This window comes from Cyprinus carpio, chromosome A5 (assembly GCF_018340385.1).
Source record: "Cyprinus carpio isolate SPL01 chromosome A5, ASM1834038v1, whole genome shotgun sequence".
Classification (NCBI taxonomy): Eukaryota; Metazoa; Chordata; class Actinopteri; order Cypriniformes; family Cyprinidae; genus Cyprinus; species Cyprinus carpio.
This window is the reverse complement of record NC_056576.1, coordinates 23,935,146-23,963,135: the sequence shown is the minus strand read 5'-3', so window position 1 is coordinate 23,963,135 and position 27,990 is coordinate 23,935,146. Positions and strand designations below refer to the sequence as shown.

At 39.5% G+C, this 27,990-nt stretch overlaps 1 protein-coding gene across 4 annotated transcripts in view; it reads left to right on the top strand.

Annotated features, from left to right (window-relative positions):
* Nucleotides 1-26,832, top strand: part of LOC109046994 (PDZ domain-containing protein 2-like) — a 72,397-nt gene extending 45,565 nt beyond the window's left edge. For all 4 annotated transcript variants that reach the window (XM_042756596.1, XM_042756597.1, XM_042756598.1 and 1 more), the window contains 21 exons: nt 3,116-3,248; nt 3,759-3,929; nt 7,003-7,102; nt 7,415-7,563; nt 8,296-8,415; nt 8,676-8,790; nt 8,952-9,025; nt 9,206-9,422; nt 10,533-10,650; nt 14,121-14,253; nt 15,513-15,585; nt 15,845-15,948; nt 16,497-16,671; nt 16,765-17,627; nt 18,081-18,225; nt 20,380-23,137; nt 23,515-23,632; nt 23,986-24,087; nt 24,255-24,528; nt 24,659-24,793; nt 24,954-26,832. In XM_042756596.1, coding sequence (XP_042612530.1) covers nt 3,116-3,248; nt 3,759-3,929; nt 7,003-7,102; nt 7,415-7,563; nt 8,296-8,415; nt 8,676-8,790; nt 8,952-9,025; nt 9,206-9,422; nt 10,533-10,650; nt 14,121-14,253; nt 15,513-15,585; nt 15,845-15,948; nt 16,497-16,671; nt 16,765-17,627; nt 18,081-18,225; nt 20,380-23,137; nt 23,515-23,632; nt 23,986-24,087; nt 24,255-24,528; nt 24,659-24,793; nt 24,954-25,120 — 6,244 coding nt within the window. In that variant the 3' untranslated portion in view covers nt 25,121-26,832. The remainder of the gene's footprint in view (nt 1-3,115; nt 3,249-3,758; nt 3,930-7,002; nt 7,103-7,414; nt 7,564-8,295; nt 8,416-8,675; nt 8,791-8,951; nt 9,026-9,205; nt 9,423-10,532; nt 10,651-14,120; nt 14,254-15,512; nt 15,586-15,844; nt 15,949-16,496; nt 16,672-16,764; nt 17,628-18,080; nt 18,226-20,379; nt 23,138-23,514; nt 23,633-23,985; nt 24,088-24,254; nt 24,529-24,658; nt 24,794-24,953) is intronic.
* The last annotated feature ends 1,158 nt before the right edge of the window (nt 26,833-27,990 follow it).

Sequence of the window (27,990 nt, the reverse complement as noted above, 5' to 3'; positions counted from 1 at the left end):
AGCATTGCGATGAAGCAGTTGGCAGAGTTCTTCCTAAAAAATGGATACATAGATACCTCTGTGCAGAAGGGTGGCGTACCAGGGGTTCCGGGCTGCCTAGAGCACACAGGCATGGTTACACAGCTCCTCAGAGAAGCAAAAGAGAATAGGGGTGATCTGGTGGTGCTGTGGTTAGACCTGGCCAATGCCTATGGCTCTATGCCCCACAAACTGGTACAGGAGGCCCTGGGGAGGCACCATGTTCCTGCCACAGTGAGAGACCTTATCCAGGATTACTACAGTGATTTTAAGCTGAGAGTCTTATCTGGGTCAACAACATCAGAGTGGCACAGGCTGGAAGTGGGAATCATCACAGGCTGCACCATTTCAGTGATCCTATTCGCTCTGGCTATGAACATGTTGGTGAAATCTGCTGAACTGGAGTGCAGAGGGCCTAAATCCAATACTGGAACACGGCAACCACCAATCCTTGCTTTTATGGATGACCTCACAGTGACAACGGAGTCAGTGCCTGCAGCCAGATGGATCCTGAAGGGTCTGGAGAGGGTGATTGAATGGGCCAGGATGTCATTCAAGCCAACCAAATCCAGATCTTTAGTGCTAAAGAAGGGCAGGATGGTGGAGAAGTTTCGTTTTATCATCTCAGGAACTCAAATCCCTACCTTGTTTGAAAAACCAGTTAAAAGCCTGGGAAAGATCTTCGACATCCATCAAAAACACCTGCGAGGAGCTGGAGGGGTGGCTGAAGAAGGCCGATAAAACTGGGCTCCGTGGAAAATTTAAGGCATGCTTCTACCAACATTTTACTATTCCAACCATACCATAACCACAAATTATAGAAAGGAGAGTCAGCCGCTACCTAAGGAGATGGCTGGGATTCCCGAGGAGTTTAAGCAGCATTGCCCTTTATGGAAACACCTGCAAGCTACAGCTAACACTAAAATCCATCGAAGAGGAGTTCAAGGTCTTGCGCGTAAGAGAGTTGCTGCAGCTCCTTGAATCTAGGGACCCCACAGTCTCCAGGGCAGGGGTAGAGGTCAAGACTGGGAGAAAATGGAGGGCAGAGGTGGCAGTGGACCAGGCAGAGTCACGGCTTCGCCATGGTGTTCTAGTGGGAGCAGTGGCCAGAGGAAGGACTGGGCTAGGAACCTTTCAAGAGCCCAGATTTGACAACGCTCGGGGAAAGGAACGGAGACAGCTGGTTCAAAACGAGGTGAGGGCAGCGGTGGAGGAGGAGAGGTCCTGCAAAGCAGTGGGAATGGCATGTCAGGGTGCCTGGACTATATGGGCACAAGCTGTGGAGAGGAAGATCACTCTCTCCACACCATCACACCATTTCGCTGGCTGCATTGCCAGGTGCTGGAAACAATTGCAGAGAGCATCCCGGTTAGCATCATTAGCTGTTGGAGGTCAAAGTCCTCCAAGCAAACCATTAGCTTCATTAGGGCCGGAGAGAGGCCAGAAGGATCTTCCAGGATAACAGCAGGGATTCTGAACACTGCACAGGATTGGCAGCTGAAAGTTGACTTGGGCAGACAGCTTAAATTCCCCCAGCATATCGTTAAGACCACCCTGAGACCTGACATTGTCTTGGTATCCGAGGCAACAAAGAACCTGGTCATGTTGGAGCTCACCGTACCATGGGAAGACCGAATGGAAGAAGCCTATGAAAGGAAGAGGGAGAAATATGATGGCCTTGTCAACGACTGCCACAACCAAGGCTGGAAGGCAAGGTGCTTACCTGTGGAGGTGGGGTGCAGAGGCTTCGCAGAGAAGTCCCTCTACGGGGCCTATACTGCACTTGGTATCACAGGAGAGAGAAGAAGAAGGGCTATCAGCAATAGCACAGAGGCTGCAGAGAAGGCTTCGAGATGGCTCTGGATTAAAAGAGCGAATCCGTGGTTAAATGCTGCTAGGGCACAAGCTGAGGCCTGATCAACCTCAGCTGGGTCACCTGAAAGAGGGTGTCTGATGTTTCGAAAGACCCGAAACACCCAATGAGATCAGGAACATCACTGATGATGTGCCCTAGCTTTGCATCAGAAGATGTATCATTACAAAAAAAAAATACAATGAAATTTGTAAGCATGTGTGTAAGCATTCTTAATGAGTATAATACAATAGTTTAAGTATTTCATTTCTGTGTATGTGTGTGTCTGTGAGCGTATTCTCCATTATGGATGTGTTTTAGTGTCAGCATTACATTTCACGTTGGCCTCGACCCTAAAGCATAGACCATTAAAGGCCCTTTAAGTGCTTGAACCCTGGTAATTGCAGCTTGCAGCTATATTTTTATTTAGAAAAGGGAAGTAATGTGGGGCCAAGTATGGTGACCCATTCTCAGAATTTGTGCTCTGCATTTAACCCATCCAAGTGCACACACACAGTAGCGAACACACACCTGGAGCAGTAGGCAGCCATATTTCTGCAGTGCCTGGGGAGCAGTTGGGGGTTCGGTGCCTTGTTCAAGGGTCTCACCTCAGCCGTGGTATTGAAGGTGGAAGAGAGCGATGGTCTTTCACTCCCCCCACCGACCTGAGACTCAAACCCACATTCTTTGAGTTACAAGTCCGACTCTCTAACCATTAGGCCACAACTTACTTTCTTAATAAACATTCCTGGTATTATTGTGAATGATTGGTCCACATTATCAAGGTCATCACTAAAATTCACTGGCTCTTGAAAAAACCTTGTCAGTAGGCAGTACCATAGAGAAGATTTTTTCCCCCAAACATTTTGAAAGTAGTAATATCTAGTTGCAATATTAAGTCTGTTTTATTAATTTTGTAATTTTGTTATGTTCTTTTGTCAAATATATATATGTATTAGCTTTATTTCAGAGCAAAAAAATATAAAGTTTTAGAAGAACAAACCCCTGTCATAGAGGATTCATCACAGGTTGTTGTTGTCCCTGGTTGACATTATTTGCATCAAGCTTCCTGTCACATAGAAACCACTTGTTGTGATCCAATCAATTCTTGATTAACATTGATTAACATCCCATTAACATTTAATTTTAATAGCTGCAGTGTGACTTCAGGAGTGTCTGCTGCTTGTTTTTTTTTTGTAAGGGGATGACCTGGTCATGCTTTGTCTGGATGGTTTTTGATTTCAGAGATGGCCGTCTGAAGGCAGGTGATGAGTTACTGATGATAAACGGTCACTCCCTGGTTGGACTCTCACACCAGGAGGCTGTAGCCATTCTGCGCTCCACTGCTGGACTTGTGCAGCTGGTAGTGGCCAGCAGGGTGAGTTTAAATTCATAAGCAAATCAACCTCATACTATATCAATAATTGTGTGTCTTTGCACTACACTCTTAGAAAAAAGGGTACAAAAGCTGTCACTGAGCCGGTACCATTTCAAAAGGTACACTTTTGTACCTTTTAGGGACTAATATGTACACTTTAGGTACTAATATGTACCTCTAAGTTACAAATATAGACTCTTCAGGTACAAAGGTGTGCCTTTTGAAAAGGAACCTCCCCAGTGACAACTTTTGTACCTTTTTTTCTGAGAGTGTAGGAAGCATCTTCACGCTCGAATGATGAGCAGTTCTTAATGTGGTCCTTGTATAAAGTATGTCAGTCATTCAAGCACATTAAGATGTCATAAGCAGATGTTGTAGCATCTAAAAAATTGAACAGTGAAGCACTGATGGCCTTGCCACTCGGCTTTCTGAGATAAAGTTAAAAATACTCACAGGCTCAATGATGGCACACAACATGCTTTCTCCAGCTGCTCTTCCTTCCTTTCCCAGGATGAATCTGAAGTGGACTTCCACAAGTACCCGTCCACCAGCTTGCCTGACCTAGTGAGCACGTGCTCTGGTCCGGACGCCTCTCCCTCCCCTGGAGAGGAGGCGGAGAACATGGAGCCGGATATGGAGGACATGAGGGCCAGCAGCCTTTCACTGCTCACCCAGGACTTGGTACGTACGTTTGCTTCCTATCTGCCTGATTATCTGCCGCTTTCATCTGGTACTGCCTCAGATCGAGCTAGAACAGACTGTTTTCTTTTTTTGGTAGTGTTTATGATTAAAAGTTTGCTTTGGGGAGAAAAAATGCTTTTATAATCATAATCTGTTTGTTAGGGTGAGTATGTGTTGTTGTCTTCCCTTAAACTTACACTGGCTCCTCTTTGAGGTGTTTGATAAAAAGCAAACATACTTCTATGGTTCGTCTGATAAGAACAAGACTTTCCTGATATTTTTCAGCGAAATCGAAATACCTGCAACATGTTGTGATTTAAAATACAGCATTTCCTTTTAAGGACAGCACAGATGCTTTATCTGTTTGCCTCTTTTGATCTGTGTGCCAGGGCCCCACTTATGTTCTTATGGCTTTCATTTGTTGTTTTGTCAGAAAAATATTAGTGGCACTGTTTACTAAGCAACCATTGGCTCAGCATTTGTTTGTTTCACCACAGATAACAAATTATCCATTTGCTCTGCACAAGCAGGCATGCATCAAATCACTAATGCCACACAGCGTTAATGTTTAATCATACAAAATGAGACGTTGCACTGGTTTGGTGATCTGTAATGACAACATGGCTAATGCCGGCCATTATCTGAATCAATGCCACACTGACAGGACCACACAACTCAGCGTGTTAGGATTTAACTCTTGCATACAGTGAGAGAGCACCACCCATGATGCTTTGCTTGAGATGTTCTGTAGTGCAGAGTAAAGTGGGTCATCCCCCCCCACTGTGTCTATAATGTGAATACGTTCTTGCTTTCAGGAGAAAAAAAATGGAAGAGACCCACTGTCCTGGCTGCCGTATAATTATATTAGCATTCCATGGCTCCTGTGAATTTGGGGCAGTAAATCTTGGGTTTGTCTCACTGTACAGCAGGAAACTTTTGACAGATGTTATTTTGTGATCCTCTAGTCCTTATCAATAATTTACTCATAGTGACACTGTTCAGGCTTAAAAATATTAAACAAGACAGTAAAAGATACTTTTCAGCACCCTGCCACAGCAGAAGAGGGCGATGAGCAGTTGCCATTATGTGGGCGTCCAGTGCTGACAGTGTTGGGTATATATATCTGTTATATCTGTTATATCTCCATAACTGTTCTTAAGTGTCAGGCTCTGTGGTTTTGATGAGAAAAACGGAGGGAGGGAAAAACATGGGAGCACATTTTAAAAAAATAGGGAAGGGAAGGATCTGGAAGAAGGACGCAGCTGTGACTGTCACGATGAGTCCTGTGAGGCACGTAGATATGTGGTTTGAGGAACAGCATAGCGTAGCTTGTTCATGCAGGAGACAGATCTCATTTCTGACAACGGAGGGAAGGGCTTCCTGTCTGTGTGTCTGGAAAGAGAGCAGTGGGTCTTCCCTTACATGTTGCTGTTTGAACTTTTTTCAGGATGCATGAGCTGTGCGATAAACCGAAGCTCATTCTTAAAGCTTAGGCAGTTAGAAGGGGAAAACACTGTAGTATTTTTTTTTTCACAAAAGCCAAGGAAGAGCAGTATTAATGTGGTGCAATGAAGCATAAGGTTTTCTGACTTCAAAATGCCATTGGAAATTATTACAAAAATAAATCCACTACTTCCATTGCCACACAATAAACATTTAAAGAAACCTTAAATCAGCTTAATATAAATCAGTGTTATGCAGGATTTTTCCTTGTCAAAAGTGTTCTGTGGTAGCTTACTTACAAAGACATGCACATATGTAAAGGTGACTACATAATTGCAGTTAATTAACATAATGACTTATTGCATTTTATGTTTATAGTTAATAGTGATCATTTAAGCATGTGAAATCTTTTAAATGTGGCCCAGAATTTTCTTCTTGAAAGTGCTGTGACAAGTCTAATTTAATACCTTATTTAGCACATTTAGTGGTTACCATATAAAATCAGTGATCATGAGATAGACACAATTATCATTCAAAAAAAAAAGAAAAAGAAAAAGGGATTACACTGCACATTTTGGGCCACCAGAAACAGTGTACACCACCATTTGAAAGTTTATGGATGGTAAGAGTTTTTTATGTTTTTGCAAAAAGTATCTTATGCTCACCACGGCCGCATTTATTTTATTAAAAATACAGTAAAACAGTAATTGTAAAATATTATTACAATATAAAATAACAGCAGCATTTACTTCAATATGCAGTGTCACATTATTCTTTAGAAATCATTCCAATATGCTGATTTTGTACTCAAGAAACCTTTCTTATTATTAATAATGTTGAAAACGGTTGTGCTGATTTTTCTAGATTCTTAACATTTTTCGAGATTCATAACATTTTACAGTAAATGGTTTTTAGAAAAGCATCCCAGCTGAATAAATGTATTAAAGGGATAGTCCACCCAAAAATGAAAATTACCCCATGATTTACTCATCTTCAAACCATCCTAAGTGTAAATGACTTTCTTCCAAAATCTGGAAAAATTACTACCCACTGCCACGATAAAGCTTGAAAGATCCAGGGCATTTTTTAAATATAACTCTGATTGTATTCGTCTGAAGGAAGAAAGTCATATGCACTTAGGATGGCTTGAGAATGAGTAAATCATGGGGTAATTTTCATTTTTGGGTGAACTATCCCTGTAATTTCTTAATTTTTTTTTTACTGATTTAAATTAGTTTTTATATTAAACTTTGAAGAAACTAAAAGCAAAAAACTTACTTAGCAGAACTAACTTCAATAGATATATAAAGCACATGAAACATTTCCATTCCACACCTCCAAGAAGTCTCCAGGAAAACACTGGCTTTCATTTACACATGAGATTTGATCTCCCTGTGTGAAAATATGAAAGCGTTCACCAGCATGAATGTGCAACATTCCCTATACTCCTGCACAGTGAAGGGCAAACAAATGTTTATGGCTTACATTTTTAAGAGGAAGTGTCACAGGAAACAGGAATGTTTACTCCATTTGCTTTCTCCAGTGTTTCACATTTAGAGCCAGTCTGATGTTTTCTGTCTCTCTCTGTTCAAGGCATGTTCCCTAAATCCCTCTGCCTCCTGTCTTCCAGTTTACAGATCTTGACAGACTGGAGGAACGTGGCAGGATTGAGGGTCCCAAGGGATGTTGCAGAAGCCCCACACCAATAAAGTTCTGCAGCAGATCCCAAGGTTGAACATGTCCAGTTGTATCAAGTCACAACACTGCTGAGCATGAAAATGTTGTAATGAGATTAAGCTGTATTATGGCTGAGAGTGGATCCACCAATTCTAATATCTTTATGATAGATTTTTGCAAAAGATCTGAGTGTACTGAAATTGTTTACTTAGTTTATTTCTTTCTTTCTTTTTTGATTGTGCTTGTTAATCAGCAGAGACATTCAGACATATGGAGATCAGTTTCTCCCGCTGTGAATATAAATGACTGAATTAAGTGTGTGTTTACATTTCAAGTTAATGTCTTGATGATGTCATTATGAGCAGGTGGAGGAAGCCACCTGGAGTCTGTTGGTGAAGACGATGAGCTTATCGTAGAAAATGGTGATACAGGAAGTGATGTTGCAGAAAAGCCAGCACGAGGAGGACGCAAACACTCCCTCCCACAGCAGCTGGACACAGTTGGGATCCGACAGGTTGCTGCAGCATTCAGCTCATTGCTTTTCATTTTTCCCTTATTCGGTATAACTTGATGCCTGGTTCTGGTTCCTTCTGTTGCAGTGGCCCAAAACAAGAATTATTATGTGGCCCAGACTTGGCTTTTCCTAGGTTTCCCTTAACTGTGCCAATTACAGTGCTTGTCAAAAGTTAATTGAAAGATGTTTGAATAATTTAATCCTTACCCCAGAACTTAATTTTTTGTCATATTTAAAGTATAAGCATTTGCACAAGCAAGGCATAAAGTATAGTCATTTTTGCTAAAATATACCCTAAAGACTGTGTAAATATGTAATTTCATATATTTAACTGTTTTATTATGTGAGGGGAAAAAAACAAAACTATATAGGAAATCAGTTTCCAGGGGCAACTGTCAAATAAACAAGTTAGTATCATTATTTAATAAAATATTTTACAACAGAATGCTTCTACTGACCAATCAAAATCAAGCATTCCAGATTCTGTGATAATCCTAAATATAGTGTATTATGTGTAATGTAATAGTCTCAATTTGTTTGCTTTTTCTTCACAGTAACATCAGCACAATAGCATTTACATTTATTTGCTCTCAGCTGTTGCTTTTAAAGTGACTTACAAATGAGGAAGAATGCTTACAAAGCATTTTAAATGGATGAAAATTCACAGTTAAACACAATGCTTATTTTATTACCCCATTGTTTATTCATAACCTCCTTTATCATCCTCTTCAGGAATATCAAATTGTGAAGAAATCGGCTCGTTCCCTGAGCACTGTTCAAGTGGAATCTCCATGGCGACTGGCACAGCCATCCATAATCTCCAACATTGTCCTGATGAAAGGACAGGGCAAGGTGAGGGAGGCCCTGCACCCATGACAGTACATGCTGTCACCATGAGGTTTCACATATATAGTATTTTGTATAAAAAAACTGCTTTGATCTTGTTGGTTTTTGTTTATTTTGGGGTGATTCACTCTCTGATTCATATTCTAATGAAAGGGATATAGAAGTGGGCAATGAAACCTTTATATCTACAGTATATACCAGATACATCACCACCTGCGCTATTGTAAATTTAGGCTCATAGTGATGTGTCCTTTGAATGTGTCTAGGGTCTCGGCTTCAGCATTGTCGGTGGGCAGGATTCAGCCCGGGGGAGGATGGGTATATTCGTCAAGACAATTTTCCCCAGTGGAGCAGCTGCAGCAGACGGGAGGCTGAAAGAAGGTAGATGGACACTCCTGATTATGATACAGTAGCTCGAATGTATTTGGAAGAGTTGTCATCAAAGTAGTTGGACCTCAACCGCATGGCATGAGGATTTTCATTGTCTTTGACTTTTATCTTGAGCTTTTTCTCTGGTGAAGGTTTCTTTTTGCACCTTTCAGGTGATGAGATATTGGAGGTGAATGGAGAGTCTCTCCAAGGCCTCACACACCAGCAGGCCATTCAGACTTTCAAGGTAAACTGCCCAGTCACCTGCAGAAACACCTGCAGTGGTGCATAAAACCTCAGAAAAGAATGAACTCTGGACTGTTAATCTCAGGCCCATTTATTTGAATTATTTTTAGCTTTTCTGGAAGAAATTCTTAGGTGTTCATCCCATTCAGCATCTAATGGACAATGTTTTTCTCCTTTTCAGCAACTGAAGAAGGGAGTAGTTACCCTAACAGTACGGACCCGTCTGAGAAGCCCAAGTCTTACACCCTGTCCCACGCCCACCCTGCTCAGTAGGTCCAGCTCACCAAACTCAAATACCAGTGGTGGGACTCCAGTCCCTCCTAGCTTTGAAGATGGGGACTCTCGTAAAGGGCCTGGTCCCAAAGATCGAATTATCATGGAGGTTACACTGAACAAAGGTACAATCATGGCGTTTTGATAAAACAAACACAGTGAGTTGCAGAGAGGTACACTAACATTTAAAAGTTTGGTCTCAGTAAGTGTTTTTAATACTTAATACTTTTTAATAAATGAGTACTTTTTTTCAGTAAGTACACATTCAATTGATCAAAAGTGACAGTAAAGACACTTATGATGTTCAGATTTTCACTTTCGAAGGCTGTTCTATTGATCTTTGTATTCATCAAAGAAAAATACTGTTCACTGTTTTAAATTACATTTTCAAATATATTATATTATTCTATTCTATTATAAAAATATATTATATTATTCTAAATTGTAATAATATTTCTCAATATTACTTTTTTTTTGCTGTAAAATGGTGAGCATTAGAGATATCTTTCAAAACCATAAAAAATCTTACTGACCCTAAACTTTTGAACAGTAGTGTATACAAAATTAACAAAAACTAATAGTAATAGTTTTGCTTATTCTTGTGTACTGTGTTTGCTTTTTGTAAATTGTACTTTAACATTTCATTGTTCTGGGTCTTGAGAATAAAACATTAGGCCTTTATTAATTTAATAATCTGCTAAAGGTATTGCAACACTCCTTTCCATTTGAAATTGGCTCATGATATTTTTACTCCAAGGAAATGGGCTTTAAAGTTATTTTTATTAGCATAGACGCACACCTGTGTGTCAGGATGAATGCGTGTTTAAGTTTTGGGTTCATTATGTGTCCAAATAAACCATCCTGCCAAAATGAAAACTGTTATTCTTGGATCGTCATGCTAATATATAGACCCTCCGAGTGCTGTTCTCATTATTTGAATTCGGTTAACGTCTTCAGTTCAGGGACACCATATACTTCTTTGACATGAAGGTTATTATTGCAGTGTGTATGCATATTTAAATTACAAATATGTAAGTCTTTAAAATCAAAGACTCTAGGCTTGATTTCCTTTAGGTTCAGTGGGAAATTTCACCTCAGCAGTTGTTGTATCTATCTAATGAACCAATAAAAGTTTTTAAATCTAAAAAAAAATCTAAATAAAATATTTAAAATCCCTTTAACCAGATAAATAGAAGAAATAAGACTCAGCAGGGCTGTTTTTGTGTGTATTTCAGAGCCAGGTGTGGGGCTGGGTATTGGTGCCTGTTGTCTAACACTGGAAAACAGCACTCCTGGGATCTACATCCACAGCTTGGCACCAGGATCTGTTGCAAAAATGGATAGCAGGCTCAGGTAGACCTTTGGTTATATAGTGGTCATGTGGATCCCATGCAGATTCACATGTCTCATATACAGTTGCTGAGTGGAAAATTAAAATTCAGTATTTCTTATTCAAGTTTCAATTTGTCAGTGTTTAACAGGTTAATCAGTGGCAAAAAATGGCTCAAAGCAAATTTGCTTTTAGTTCAGGTGCACTTCTAAGAAAAAAACACATTATTGCATATTTCTGAGCAAAAAAGCAAAAAAAAAAATGACAATACATTTCTAAGAAAAAAAATATTTAATGTAGTTAAGAGTGGATTTGAGCTGGTTTGTCCAACTTGGCAGACACTGGAGCCCTTTGAGCAATCATCTTAAATTGTTTACTTACAGTTAATTAAGGAAGGGAGCGGCAGGAAAAGACCCCACTAGGGAGAACAATCGCATAGATCTTCATTTTCCCTGCAGAGCCCACAATGTGTCTGTCCAAGGGTTGGGTATCGTTGGGTTTTTTACAATACCGGTGCCAAATCAATACTTTTAAAATGGTAGCGGTGCCTTAACGGTACCTGAACCAATACTTAAAAAGTAAAAAAAAAAAAACGATGGATAACATTAAAGAACATTTAACAATATTTAAAATAAATATAAATACCATTCACATGCTCCTAGGATGCTCTCATTTCCAGAGTTGTGCTTCCCTTACTCTAAGACTAATAAATGTATTTCACGATCTGGGTCATTATTTAATACAAAACTATATTTAATACAAAACCACACAAGGTATCTACTGTATCTCTGTCAGTCACTCTGACATTTAGTTAAAATGAGTGAATTGACTGAGTGCTCTCTGTCACTGTCTTTATCAGTTCTGTGAATGACTGTAATATGTTTAATATTAAATATACAATTTTCAAATGAAAATAGCAACATGATCGTTTTATATAGTATGTGTTCATATGTGTTAAGGGCTAGATTTTTGCAGCGAAAACTTTACAGTAGATGGGAAACCATTGTTCCCACGTGACCTTTTTGTAAACTGTATTTATGACAAAGAACTGAACAGATACAGATTTTATAACAATCCATCGATAAACACACACCTTGTGTCCTCTGTTTCTGAGTCCACTCGCGCTGCGCCGCCGCGGTCTGCGGATTGAAGAGCGCGCTGAAAGACGGGAAGGAGACGAAGTCTGCCGCCATTTTCATATGAAATTTAAAGGGGACTGACTCGAGGTGATCACAAATTTGTGTAGTTTATGGAGCTAATAGCTATAGCCCCGCTAAAAATGGCCTAGCGGGACGGCAATGCTTCTAACGTACATTTCGGAGAACCAGGACAAATATTTAAATGGATCGCACAGGCATTTAAGTGGCAGCGAAATGAGGCACCGAAATCTGCATTATGATTCGGTTCTAGTACATACCGTTTACACAAGAGTTTCGGTACCCAGCCCTAGTCTGTCCACGTGTTTGCTGCAGATTATTTTTTCAAATGTATAAAACATCCAGCAAACCTCATTTGTTCTTTGTTGTTTGCATGTTTGTTTGTGATTTGCTAGAGTTTGTGTGTAGTTGCTCCTTTTTGGATGAAACACCTCACAGACTGAAAAAGAATGTGCGGTAAGAGCCAGAAACCCATGAATGGGGTCTTTATGGCAGGAGATTGAGATCCTGAATGTTCTAGTTGGATCTAGTTGTGAAAGTGGTCGCAGCTGTCTGAAGAGAAAGATATGGCTATAATACACTTTCAGACTTGTTTTTTTTTTTTTTTTTTTTACAAAAAATGCAATTAGGTTGAAAATACCCTTGGACCGCATACATCAATGGTAATCCCTGTTATCATATGATATATATTCTGTCGTTCTTTGGTCTAGAACCTAAATATATTTTGGATGTGCTTATTAAATATAAACCTAATAAATCTCTTAAATCATTAGGATTGAGTCGGCTAAAAATTTGTATGGTTCATTCCAAGCATGGCGAGACAGCGTTAGGTTATTATGCCATCCACAGCTGGAACCAGCTTCCAGAAAATACCAGACGTCCTGCAGCGTTATCAACATTTAAGTCCAGGCTGAAAGCATGAATGTTTAATTTGCCCATTTACACTATCATTCAAAAGTTTGTGGTTGGTAAAATTTTTTAATGTTTTGTAAAGAAATCTCTCATTCTCACAAAGTTTTTTTGACAAAAAAAAAAAAAAAAAAAAAAAAAAAACAGTAATATTGTGAAATATTGTTACAATTTAAAATAACTTTTTGTATTTTTTTATATTTTAAAGGAAAAAATAACAAAATACAAAAAATTTTCCTTTCTCTTTGGAGTGTTAAAATCTCTTGGTGAATAAAGAAGATCTGTAAAGTTGCAAAGACTGAAGTCTCAAATCCAAAGAGATATTCTTTATAAAAGTTGAGACTTGTCCACGCCCTCCTAAAACGGCTCATTCTAACACGCCACCACATCTCTACGTCACTATGTGGGAAGATTTGCATAAAGCCGCCAAGATGTTCACGCAAAGACAGAAGGCGTACCTTTTATTCTCATTGTAGTATTGTTGTTGCCGCCACCATGTTGTACAGACGCTGTGTGTTTCACTGTGAAAACGAAACTACTTTCTTTGGCCTTCCAAAAGAGGATGATATCCACTTCGTCATGCCTGGAGCTGATTCGTGCTGGTCGCTGAGGAAATACAACAACTTTGCACGGTGGATCGCCAAATCGGCTTTCACCGTGGACTAAGCGGCGTCCAGCCCGGGGTCGTCACATGTGGTTGTTGTTCCTTCGTAGAAAATGCCTGCCGCACCATTCTCAAGCCGCCCGCCTCTGCTCATTCAAGCCGGCCGCGGCTCACTCTAGGCCTCCAGCCTCTGCTCACTCAAGGCCGCGGTGTGTGACACTGTTTCGTTGAGAAAGCGAAACTACTTTGTTTTTGCCTTCCAGAAGAAGACAGGACTAGAAATCATGTTTATATCATATAATGGGTTTTATATTTATATCTCATCACTCCGGCTGGACAAGGCATCACAATATGTTAAGAGGCGTAACATTTCCATCTCACGCTTGAGGCATTCGGCCAATCACAACACACTGGATAGCTGGCCAATCGCAGCACACCTCGCTTTTTTAGCGAGATGAGCTTTGTGAAAATTGACGCGTTTCAGAAGGCGGAGCATAGAGGAGAAACAATAATGTACAGTATGTGGAAAATAATGTGTTTTTAACCTTAAACTGCATAAACACATTCCATTACACCAAATACACAAATCAATGTTCTTTTTAGCAGCATCATATGACCCCTTTAAAATATAATTTATTCCTGTTATGGCAAAGCTGAATTTTCATCAGCTGTTACTCCAGTCTTCAGTGTCACATGATTATTCAGAAATCATTCTAATCTGCTGATTTGTTGCTCCAAAAACATTTCTTACCTTTATTATGAATGTTTTTTATTTTTTAGTTTTTATCAAATCCTTGATTATATTGACTTGTGTGTGTATCAGTCGAGGAGACCAGCTCCTGGAGGTGGATTCTGTGAGCCTGAGACATGCAGCATTGAGTGAAGCCTATGCTATCCTGAGTGAATGTGGACCCGGCCCAGTCAGCCTCATCATCAGCCGACATCCAAACCCCAAAGTAAGAGCCAAACATGTGGAGCCCCAACATGGTATTTTATTTAGCCTTAGTATAGAAATTAATGTATTTACAAACTATCATCTCATTGACAACTGAGAATCTGTGGAAGTTAATAGATTACTTCAGAGCGTGCAACTTTGTTCGGGTTTCTTTTTTTTTATGTCCATAGAAATATTAATAATGTAAATGCCCCCTAGTTTTAGAACCTGGTTTTAATTTACAAATAAACCCCAAACACCAGTGTGATGTGGTCACACTCCTTCAGTCACAAGGGTGTCTTCCTCTGGCAGACTGGTGCAAGTGGAAATCAGAAGCACCATCCACCTGTTAAGTTGTAATTTGCTCCTAGCATGAATCATTGAAGCCCAACAAAAAAGTACACAACATTCCTCTCCCCTTCTGCTAGCAAAGCCTGGTTTCCATCCACCTAATGAATCGAGATGTTGAGAAACGTGCGCTGGGGTGGGGTACAGCGGGATATTTTGGTGGTTAGAATATTCTGACTGTTCACTCAGCCTAATAAATGATAGCCAGTGCTAATGTGCCGTGAGCAGAGCAGTGTTAGGACTAGCTTAACACTTACCATGTGACAGAAGGTCAGAAGCCTTTATCAAAGTGTCGTTAATTAAGATGTTAAGTGTTTAGACAATTTAGTCAATTTTGTTTAGTTGAGAAAGATCTGTATTGAAGTCTATAAAAGTCAATCATCTCGAGTCAGTCAGGCCTTTTCTAGCAGAGGTAAATAGGGATCTGCCTGTAGCAGAGCACTTCAAAGTGTGCTATCAGATCAACTTGGCTAAATGGTTCACATTGTTTAAATGTAATCAGTGTTCTTTAATGAAATGCCAGAAACAGAACCACACATTTCTTAATGTTTTTTGTCTTTTAATGTTTGAATTTGATGTCTGAAATCGTGATTGTTTGTGTTTTTATTATTGTTTGTTTATTATTATTTTAATAAAAAATAAGTCTCCATTGATAGTAAGGTAAGGCTGGCATGGGCATAAAAATGGTTATATGAGATTACATTTAAAGTTGAATAAAGCAGAATTATGAAGCAGGTTAATCTGCTTAAATGACAGTGCCTCCTGGTGGTCAGAAATGATATTTTGTCATTCGCCTCATTTTAAAGTAAACACTGGATCAAGATATGAAACTTGATATTTAATCAAGACTTGTGCTTAGGTTATAGCAATGTTTTTCCATGGTCCGTGAGACTCAGTGGCTGAGTGTTTTGTGTCATCATCTCTCACTCAAAGGTGTCTGAACAGGAGATGGATGAAGTGATCACTCGCTCCACTCACAGAGATACTCATTCTTCCCACACACTCGGTAAAGTGCCTGTTTTGTTCTGGTCTGACTGTGGCCACTTGTTATCATGCTTCTCATGGCTTTAAAAGCCACAGGGTATAGTTTAAAAACAAATATTAGTTACATTCTGAAAAGCTCTGGTTTTGCTTTGATTTATTTAGTTTCCAAATATTGTTTTGAAATTCTGATGCAGTAGTCTCTGAAATCAGTGATTTGTGCCTCAGCAAGAAATACAGCATGCCTTTTTTGTCTGTCATTTTCTTTTTTTGCTCTTTCACAGGCCTGCCGTCCAAGAGTCCATCTCCCACTGTTAAAGCCAAGCAGGGTGAGGGTAATCCTGCTCTCAGCTGGACCATGAAGAGATTCCTAGAGCCAGCCAGCAGGGTAAACTACAAGCTTTAGTCTTCAGAGGACTCAACTTATGTGAAAAAATAGACTTGGAATTTATCAAATCCATAAAACGTTCCTTCATTTGAATTGCATTTTAGGTACAATGAAACAAGTATTCAGACACTTAAGTAACTGAAAATGTGATAAAAATGAATGACTTTGCATTAAATAACAAAATACCAAACTAAGTGGTATTTATTTTAAAGACATATAGCTAAAAGCCACTTTTCAAGCAAACAGTCTACAAAAATATTTTTTGCTGAATTTCAAATGATAAAGCAAGCTCTATTGTTCAAAATTAAGACCACTGACTTCTTGCATACACTAAAAATAACCTTTAGTTGGTCAAAATAATTAAAAACGGTGCAAAAAAGTGAAAAGGAAAAAATTTAGGTTAGTTCTGAAAAATCTAGCATTATTTGTTTGCAGAAGCTACTTGGTTTTGGTTAGGGTTAATCCCAAATCTTTTTGAGGCAATTGTATGCACACTACTTAGTGTTGATGTTCAGATTTGAATTTTGTGTCTTAATCTGACCCTGCAGCAAGGCTCATTGAGTTCAGAGGCAGAGCTCTCTCAGTTTTTCTCAGTTCACGAAGTACCCAGCCATTCTTCCCTCTCTGAGACCATGGCGATGGGATCCAGTGATGACGACATGCTGCACAGTAGCAGGAGCTGTAATACATCTATGGAGGAATCAGCAGCACCTCAGCCACATGGTAACATAACTGAATCTAAAGTGTCATGTTGATAAAAAATGAGTGACAGTTTGTCACTAGAGTGTGTGTTTTTCTGTCCTTTTATCATAACAGTTTATCGGGATTGCTCCTATAGAGGTTCAGAAAGTAGTCCGACAACCCCAGAATGTTGTAAAGCCTCTGGAGGGGCTGGTCGCACTGCTGACATGCCCCAGCAGGCCAGCGTGGGAAGCAGCCCGAGTTCTGTACGTAGCCCACTTCTTCGTCAGCGTCGGGTCATCTGCTATGAGGATGAGCCTAGTGATGACGAGACTGGCCTTGAAGAAGACAGTGGTCCCTTCCGTCGCCTTCTCCGTGGGGTCTCGGATGGTGACCACCACCAGCACCAAGAGGAAGACTCTGGTATTGTAATAGCCACGTCATCTCTTGAGGTTGATGATGAAAGCCAGGATAGCAGTGAGAGCCACAGGCAGATTGGCAGTGAGCCGGCCACTCCTCTCTGCGGTAGCTCGCTAGAATCTGAGGAAGGACCTAGTTGCCCAGCTGGAGCCGAATCTCCCTTCATGCCCATTCGCTGTATAGAGGCAGCTGGAGGAACAAACCTGGGTGTCAAAAAAGAGCCACATCGCGAAGGGCAGGAGGTCAAACGCTCACCCAAGCTGGAGCACAAAGCCGTGACTCGTGTCAAGAGCATGATGAGCATCGAGTGTCCCAACCCTCCACAAAGAGCCAAGGGTGAAGAACCATCTTTACTCCCAGCAACCCCTGCCCAGGTTACACAGAACAGCATGCGGCCGCCCTGCAGGATGCTGCACTGCAAGAAGGGGGAATCCAGTGAGTTAGCAGGGGTCTGCACCATTGAGACAATAGTGCTCCAGCGTAGTGAGTCAGAGTCTTTTGGTTTGGATCTGGAGATTAAGTCTGCTCCACTCAAGGTGCTGATCACAGGCCTGAGGCCAGGAGGTGTGGCAGAAAGGGTAGGTTGGAAATTGTGAATGTTTTGATTAATTGTAATGAGTTTTAACACTGAACAAGGCTTCCTCAGTGTAGTGTGGTTCCTAAACAAACAAGTCTTTGATGTATTGTTAAGACCAGTTATTGAGTTGCATTCATACCACCTCTAAACAGAAGAGTCATTATATTTCTATAACAAACCTTTTGTAATTATTTATTTTTTAAATGATCTCATCATTTGGAAGGTTAATTGTTTATATTTATTTATGTATTTGTTTCCCTAAAAGACTGAAAAAAAAAATGTTAATGGAACTGTTAAGGTACCGGAATTGTTCAATTCTTTATGATTTCCATCCTCACTGTTGAGATGATAGATGTGTCGGACAGCTGGTTGTGCTTGGAGGCATGGATGAGATATCTCCAGAATTAATCTGAGGAATGTATTTCACCCATTTCTTTAATGTGTATTCCTTCAGGAAGCCTCAGGGAAGATGAGCGTGGGTGATGAGATTGTAACAATTGGTGACACTACTGTGTGTACATCCACCTATCAGGAGATCTGTGACCTCATGCACAACCTGCCAATCACATTGACCTTAGAGATTAAGAAGCCAGTCTCAGGTGAGTTGCAGTCAGCATCCTGTATCTATTGCTTCCTGGAGTTAACCAATGATAAGTCGATAATAGCTTTGGTGATATTTTTTCCCCATGTACGTCTGCTCATTTAAATGTTCCAAAAGAAGGATGATCCCTTTTAAAGGGACAGTTCACCCCAAAGAGAAAACTATCATCATTTACCTACACTTATTCTGTCCCAAACCCGTATGATTTTCTTTCTTCGGTGGAACACACAAGGAGAAATTTTGAAGGCTGGCTCTTTTCCATGAAGTTACAAGGAATGGCGACTGATGTTTCTTAAAAAAAGAAGATAAATTCACTGTAACAGCATCGTAAAACTGGTTGAATATGACTTTACTGTCACGAAAGAAGTAGCTTCTAATAGTACACGTTGCATGGACTGCTTTTGTGGTGCTTTTGCATCCTTTTTGCCCCTTTTCATTGTAATTATGAGGAAATCTGTCTACACAATTTTTCCTTTTTGTTCTTAGGAAGAAAGAAAATAAGGGGTTCGAACCACATAAATGGTTTCCTTTTTGAATTAACAGTTCCTTAAAATATAAAGATGTTTTCCCTAATCTAACTGACTATACTATACTGATACTGATCCCAATTTACAATTTTAGCAATCTAATAATCAACATTGTGAATTTGCTATGATCAAGAATAGTAATCAATGCTGTGTTATGTATAGTGTCATATTGCTCTAGATGGCTTGTTAAAGTATTATCCACATTCCCTCCTCCCTTCCCCCAGACTGTGGTGCTTCAGCAGATTTAAAGCTGTATCTTAATTGTATAAACAATATAGCAGGATAAGCGGGTCTTGTACAGTATATCCTTTACAAGAGACTGTTAGCACCGTTAGAATTGCCACTGCAATTAAGAGATCAGTCTGTCTCTTCCCATGCTGCCTTAAAGAGATAAGAGTACTACAGGCTTCCCCTTTCTGGCAGTACCCTTCACCAGGTCAAAGGGAACTGCAGGCCCCTGGCTATTTGTCAATGGTGACTATTGATTACTTTACTACCGTAGCCACCATAGATGTGTAGAGTAACAGCGCTAATGCTTCCTAGAGGCTATAGTCAATTAGAATCTAGATTTGGTGTTATTGCTCTGACTGCCACATTCAAATTTTAAATGAAAGATGGACTAAGACATTCATAAGATTTTGGTCAAAACATAACTCTCATAACTCTCAGATCTTTTGAATCTGATCATGCAGAGCAATAGCCTCAAGAAACAATATAGTGTTATATAGTGTGTTAATATATTTGTCATGTGTCTGTTTTTGTATGTCTATACCTCCCTTCATCTGATGTTTATACTGTATGTGATTGACCCTGTTCATCATATACATTAGCGATTATGCTCATATACATTTATGTAAGCATGAGCATTTATCAGCTGTTTGTATGATGTTTAGAATAACATGCACTCACTTATGTTGAATGCACCACCAGGTCTACCTTTTTCAGTTATGCAAAGTAAAATACCCTTTGAATGCAATAAATATTTAAGGAGATGAGACATGTTTTACATTTGTCTGTTTAATTGTGAATGGAATATTCAGAGGTGTCGGCTTCAGATAAAAATGAGTACAGTCTTATATGCCTCTAGGATGACAGTATTACATCATCGGAAACAATACAAAAATCCTTTCTCTGTGGATTGTCTTTGTAAAAGTGAGAGTAAAACTCTCAGACTTTTTCAGAGAAGTTATTTCATAGTAGTCCAAAGTTTCCTACAGAGTTTGGCTCTGTGGTGCTGACTTTGAACAACAATAATGAATAACAGAATCAATGAAATATCAGACTATGAAATGAACTGCAAAGGTACTGCTCTGGGTTTCTTTTTAGTATAATTTGATATGCATATTTGAAGGAGAATGGAAAGGGATAGTCAGAATAGCTTTCCAATGGAATGTTGATTTTTAAAACAAGCAAGTTGTAGCTTTTCTTGCAGCCCTCAACGGTGCACATATATTGTAGAACTTACCTTGATGTAAGGCCTTCATATCCAGTGATTTTCTTTAACTGTTTGCCATGTTTTAACTGCCTAATATTGATTTGAAGTGTTTATTAACTAACCTGAACATTTGTAATACCTGAAAAGTATTAATATTTTTTTTATATTGTATTTTTGTCCATATTTGCAGCTGTAGATCGACTTTCTTGCCTGATTATGTCCTCTGGCTGTGAGGGCTCATCTAAATTAGAGGCACCTCCAGAGGAAAGGAATCATGTGGATAAAACTCTAGTTACAGCCCAAGAAAGCCTTTCATCAGAAACAAATGTAAAGCAAGCATTAGCAGTCCATAGCAACAGCATTCCTGTCACTAATACTGATGATGTCATAACTGAATTGAACTCAGCAGAAAGCAAAGAAAAAGACCAAAGTGTCTTGGGTCCCACAGATGCAAGTGCAAAAACAGAAGAGTGTAGTGAAGTAGACAACAGAGGGACTGCAGCACAATCACAACCTAACCCTCAGGATTTCTCTGCCCTAGATGTGGGGAACAGCGCTTGCCATTTTCCTGTAGGAAAGACATTTTTAAATAGTTATTCAAGGAACTTTAGTAATCTGGGAGAAGACATTGTCCCTTTAGAGAAAGGATATGGAGAGAAACCAAGTATGTACAGTCTGGTGGAAGATAATGACTCTAAGAGTGACTCTGCAGACAGTGCTGTCAAAGTAGGGTCGTCTCAAGGTCGCTGTAAGGGTTCTCAGGACGCTGACTCAGATGAGGAGGAGGTTGAGCTCTGTTTCAGCTCTGTCAGTCAGCCTGCACTCAGCAAATCAGAGGGCAGCTCTCTGGCATATAGAAAAAGCATTGCCAATAGCCAAAATGTTGACAAGACACTTGCTAGTATGGATCTCTGCAACACGCCTTCATTCACAATGCAAGTCAAGGATTTGCAAGAGAACAGTCATTCTGTCTCTGAGTTACCAGACCCACTTTGCCCTCAAGTTTCAGGTGATGATCTCTTAAATGGGGATAGTGTGCACACTCCCAAACAACATGAGGCAACTTGTGCATCTCATAGAACACCATCAAACTGCGAGACTGATGAAAAATGTGGAACTATTTCAAAATCTGTTGAAATCTGCCAAACACCAACAGGTGTCACTTATCCCACTGTTACTCAGAGCAACTGTCATGTCGACCCAAAAAGTCAAGAGAGGACAACTAAGTTGCTCTCAGATGCATCTCTGTCAGCAGAGAAACTCAGTACTGGGCAAGTGCCGCTGGGATCGACTGTGTCAGGGCCCAAGGCGTTAAATTATGCCAATGGCAAAACTAGTGGGCAGGCCTCCTCTACAGTTGCTCCAAAAGACAAGGAGAGAGAGAAAGTTCTTCCTATACTTGACTTGAAATCATCACTCTCCCAAACCCAGAGTAAATCCACCTCTTATTGTATCAAATCTTTGGGAACTAAATCCCCTAATGACACCCCTGTCTCACCCCAGCTGAGAACTAGACTCAAAGTTGATGATAAAAAGTCAAATGCCTCTTCTAAACTCAAGGGTCTAAGTATTAAGAGTAAATCCAAAGACCAAGAAAAGTCTGTCTCTAGATCGCCCAGGGTGGAAAGTCCAGGACAGAAAAAAGCTCTCAGCTCCCCAAGTCAGTCTCCTAAACTTCTCTCCAAGAGAACCACACCAACTGGTAGCCCTAAATCCACCAGAACATCTGAGAAGATTGGGGTTACTTCTTGTAAAACTGACCAAAGTCAACCAACTGTGTCCAGTGTCTTAAAGACAAATTCCATCAACAAGCCTTCCAAGAAGGAGCAAGTCTCGGATCTAATGGAGCAAGTCTTAAAATCAGACGTCACTGTCGTCAACACTCAAAGAACTTTCATTGAGGTACGACTTTCATCCTCTTCGTCTACACCTGTGCTGACACGCAAGGAAGTTGTGAATGCAGGTCATTTAAACTTGGCCTCAGTGTCGGTTGATCAAGTCGAGTGGGAGGAATCGAATTCAGACTCCTCTCACAGAAGACTCACAATCCCATTAGAATCAACTAATTCTTCATCTAGTTGTTCTCAGCATGATGGTACTAATAAAACAAATGAAACTGCTGAAAAGGTGTATTGCAACGGCCAGGAAGAAAATCTCCTCAGGAACTCAAATAATAAAGAAGCTGCTTCTAGTCTCAAAACAAGCAAATCCCAATTGTACCTAAAGGGACTAGACCGCAGGAGCTGCTCTACAGACACTAGCTGGTCTCTTGATCCAAACCCCTTCTCAGTTCGTCAAAGAATCCAGTCCTTTGAGAATCTAGCCAGCTTTGATCAATCTGTTGTAAAGTGTATAGACATACCATTTTATGCTAATAACTCAAAGTCACCTCTGAACCGGAGGTTATCTGGGCATGCTGGATCTGTTAGCAGTCAGCCCGGTGACAGCCGTTCTTTGAGGAGGAGTTTCAGCTCATGTGTAGACAGTTTGAGCTCAACCCCATCTCCACCATATCCACAGAATTCATCTTCCACTTCAGTTGTCACCATCTCTGAATCAACTCCTCCAAACCGAACCACAGAAGCTGTTATGAAGGAGAAGGTGAGAAACGAGGACTTTCAGAACCAGCCTGCTGTACACACACCACCAGTACTTCGCTCCCGCAATGCCCGCATACATGGAGGCCTGTCGCGCTCCAAACTGAGAGAGATACGGGCACTGAGCATGCCTGAACTGGACAAGCTGTGTACTGAGGATTTCACCAGTGACCCTGAAAATGTGATCTTTAAGACGGAGCTGGAAATCCACCCTCGCAGATCCATAGACCCAACATCACACAACCTGCAGTGCACCGTGGTGAGCAGTGTTGACACTGGGGTTCTTGGTTCAACCAGCAGTGGGGACCAACATGAAGGCCAGATCAAAGGGCTCTCATGCTGGTCTATAAGGTGAGTGAAGACCTGTTTATAATGTGCAATGAAAAAATAGTTCATAGTAAAAGGATTACAATAGTTTACTAGTCATCCAACAACTAACTAGTTGACTGAGTTTGCCTTTTTTGTTTTAGTATTTTTATATTTAAATTCTTAAAGTTTTAAGTTTTTATATTATAGTGGTGCTTTATGTTATCGTTAGGGTTGCATATCTCAGCACATATTATATATTTTTTATATTTCATTGTTGTGTTTTGAGACACTGCACAAATGTTCCTGATGAAAACAACATCCAGTATATTCAGCAAGCTTTAGTTGATAACATTTTAACACATTCCTGACTAGGAAAAAACAGTATTACAGCTAATATTGGTGTTGTGTTTCTTCAACAGTTTGAAAGACCTTGAATCTTCTCCTTTGGACCAAAATAAAGTGCAAGATGTCCTGTGTTCCCTCACAACCAAAGTGGATGTGACAAGTCTCATACAGGAAACAAACACTCTTTCAGAGGTAATTTATCATGTCTCAGTATTTTTCATGTTCCATAAATGTTATACAAAATGATTTGTTTACATATCAAATTGTTTTAATGTCCATTTAGAAAGCTAATGTTTTAAGTATAAAGATGATCTGGCATTCTGAAGTTTCTTTTTAAAGGTTGGAGAAGATATGCCTTCAGATAGCAATTACAGAAATGTCTTTTTGTGGGCTTATTAATATTTATAAAACTCATACTTTTTGGTTATTTTTATCAGTCTATTTTCCTACCAGAGCAGCCATTGTTTATATGGACCCTATTTATAGCTTTCTTTATTTCACTTGATAAAATATATATATATATATATATTATATTTTTTTTTTAGGTTAAAGATGGCATTTACTTTGTGATCTTAACCAAAGAGCAAGGATCTGGACTGGGTTTCAGCATTGCCGGTGGAGTAGATCTGGAGCAGAAATTTATGACTGTAAGCTCTTTTGTTCAAGCAAAACTAAAAGCTTTTTTTTTAATAAAATGAAATAAAATAATCAATAAATAAAAAATAAAAATCTTATGAGTCAAATAAGATTAAGTTACCTTCTAAACTAAGTTTAGTACTGTACTAAATGTTAACTGAAATTTCATTTGTTGCAGGTCCATCGGGTTTTCGCTCGAGGGGTAGCAGGCGTGGAAGGTACCATTCACAGAGGAGACAGAATCTTGTCAATAAACGGGACCAGCATGAGTGGGTTCACACACGTAGAGGCGCTGTCCTACCTTCATCAGACCAGACTGCCAAAACAGGCATTAGTGATCATCCAGAAGGGCAAGAACACTGAGCCAAAATCACCTAAACAAGAACTTCCCCTTCATACTGGAATCTGTCCTACTCTAGGCCATAGAGACAGCAGCAGAGAACATAAAACAAGTGAGCCTCTGCAGTCATTGTCACTCTTTTGGCAAAGATCAACCCGTTATTGGTCTTCATCTTATTGGCTTGGGTTTTTATAGCATAAATAACCTTTTCTGTTCCTAATTGGCTTCTTGGTGTGTTGTAGGTGTGGAAGTGGGACCAGACGGGGCTTTGAGTGTGGAGTTACAGAAGACTAGGGCTGGTTTAGGGTTCAGTCTAGACGGAGGCAAAGCATCTGCCCATGGAGATCGACCTCTCTACATCAAACGCATTTTCCGTGGTGAGTGCTCTATAAAAACATTTGAAGACGTCCACTAGGAGGAGACAAAAGTTGTAATATATGTATCAAGAGAACACTTAGCTCATCACCAAGCATGATAAGACAGAAAGGTTCAGGAAGAGTGTAACGTTCAGACTGTGTGTTCTTTGTCACCATTCAGGAGGAGCCGCTGAACAGTCCGGGGTCATTGATGTCGGAGATGAACTTCTAGCCATCAACGGCTGGGCTTTGCAGGGCCTTCTGCACTACGATGCCTGGAACATCATTAAAACTGTCTCTGAGGGTCCCGTCCAGTTAGTCATTAGAAAACCCAGGACTTCAGTATGACGTCTGATCTGTGGTGGACTCATTGTACATAGACTTTGTATTTCTTTTTGTAAGTTTGTTACCAGATCTCTGTGATAAAGAATTTGTTGCACATTGATTTTTATACAAACCGAGGCTCCTGCAGATTTGTGGTAGACTCACATATGCGGGCTTAAAGTATTTTTAGTATGTCTTTGAACTTTTTGACTCACAAACTTTGTGCTTAACGACTTTTTGAAGAATTCTAAATGATATGTTAATAACTATAACCCTTGTGTACAGTAGTGGTTTTTAGCACGCGTGAACCGGGCAGCCGCCCGGGGCGGCATTTTCTCATGATACAAAAGGGGGGGCACGAGCAAAAAAATAATAATCTTCTGCATCACCACCGCGAAGCGGTTTTCTGTTATCAGTCATTTGACTGTGTGGGGAATTGGCAAATTGGCGCCCCTGCTTGCTGAGAAGGTGCCATGCACAGAAGCTGTGTGAGAAGGGGAAAGGGGAGCGGTGGCATGGCGCGGGGGACAGTTCACCTCTGGGTCTCTCCCAAATGGAATGGACAAGGTCCACTGTATAGAGCAATACTCTAATGGAATTAGTGGGCCAAAGTCAGTCACACCTCGACTTTCTTCCAATTAACGCACATTTCATTCAATATATTATAAATACAGGCCTATAGTTCATGCACATTTTTGTTTTTCTGAATTGTGCGAAATGGCTAAGAAAAATAGGTAATACAAAATGATTATGTGGTCACCAAGGTGAATTGGTTTAGGGTGTAATTCAATGTAGAACCGCCACTGCTTGTGTAATATAATTTAATTCCAATATTGTGAAAATTGGTTTATATGTATAGCTATGATTATATGGTGATAATGCAGACCACTAAAGAGTGTGTTCACTTTGCCTAATCTAATGGATTACAGTAGACTGACAGATATCAAACTCTGTGTGAATCATAAAATGAGTGTTTGTTTTGAACTGGTTTATGACTAATATGGATTTGTGGATTTTCCTTTTTTTTCTTTTCTCTCTCTGTTCTCTGTTTTACCGGTATTTTTGTTCCTTTCGATGATTGCAATTTTTGGGGGGTTTTGGCATTGACTTATTTTATCTTAAAGGTAAAGTGTGTCATTTGAGTGCAACTAGCAAACACTCCTTTCCCCCCCTTATCTGTCAGGCCATTTTACAGAAAAACAGGAAGCTGTACCCCAGACTCATGCTATTGGTTGAAGCACAAGATGACATGACAAAAAAAAAAAAAAAAAAAAAAAAACGCTGTGACAGAGCCACAGTGTTTACACTTGCTTCACATTTAAATACTTGAATTCAATCAGATTATTAACATTTAAAATACAATCACAGAATGAAGAAGCATTGTCACCTTAGCACACTTTATGCAGTATATACTTTTAAAATTATGGTTATGTTTTATCCTTTTCTTTCAGCTGTGAATATCATCATGTTTACCTTCTGAGACTTTCAATAGAGTTGTCTCCCTGATAAGATCAGTGTTGTTGTTATATTTTACTTGAATTGTCTTTGCTTAAAATATTGAGGCTCCCACTGATTTTATTGTAATTTAATTTTGCTGAGTATTAAGCACAAGTGTATTAACTAGTGTATATGGAGAAAAAAGAACAATCATGAATATTTTTTTATTTTTTTTATTTGACTTTCTGTTCTGCCCTTGTGAATAAAGACATCAGATATTTTTTAAATGTGCTATTCGTTTTACTCATGCAACAATATTGCCTGTCAGAACTACTTTTTATATGAATCTGCATATTTGGGGCGAATTATCCATTTAATGTGCAAGTCTTTGCGACACTTTGCTTTCTTAGGCAGTTATTGTTTTTTGTTATTGTTTGTTAATTTCCATTTTAATGAACACTACATGCTCTTACTGAGAGGCACAAGTGTTTGGTGCTAAACACACTTTCATTGACATCATCGGCTAAAGCAGTCAATGCAAATGCTCAGTTAGAGTAAATACATAAAAGTTTGAGGATGTTTTTATAAAGGTTTGTTACACTGCAAATATCGGAAATAATCTTTTTGCCTCATTGGCCGTTGTTGTTTTTTTTTTCATACCTGGCTCTGACGCTACACTACTGTTGGCTGTAAGCTTTTTCAATGTTTTTGTGCTCACCAAGACTTTTAAAATAAAAAATAAAATAAAAAATACAGTAAAAACAGTAATATTGAGAAATGCTATTACAATTTAAAATAGCTGTAATGTAATTTATTCTTGTGATGGCAAAAGTAAATTTTCAGCAGCCAGTACTCCAGTCTTCAGTGTCAGATGATCCTCCAGAAATCACTCTAATATGCTGATTGGGTGCTCGAAACATTTCTTCTTATTATTATCACTTGAAATTTGAAAACACTAATATTTCTATGGAAACCATGAATACTTTTTTTAGGATTCTATGATGAATAGAAAGTTCAGAAGAACAGCATTTTTTTGAAATATATTTTCCCCCCATTAAATATCTGTACTGACAAATTTCTTGCTGAATAAAAGTATTAATTTCTTTAAAAAAAAAAAAAAACTTTTGAACAGTAGCATATTGATTATTTCTGTTTCAAAATGTTTTGCCTTGAAACTATCTCCAGATTGCTGCAGAAATTTTGAACTTTAACAAACTTGGTTAACAACCTCTCATAATGGACGATAAAAAGAATGTAATGGACCAAATGTCATTTTTGTGGAGGACAGTGCTCAGCTCATCCTTTCCATCAGCCTGAGGAAGCATTTTCACATGCTGGGTATATTTATGCCACTAAATCAGACTGGGTGGAACATTTAACACAGTATCATTTTTCAGTTTTACTTATTTTTTTCTACATATTAGTGCAAGACAAGCACAACAGAACATGGGGAATTC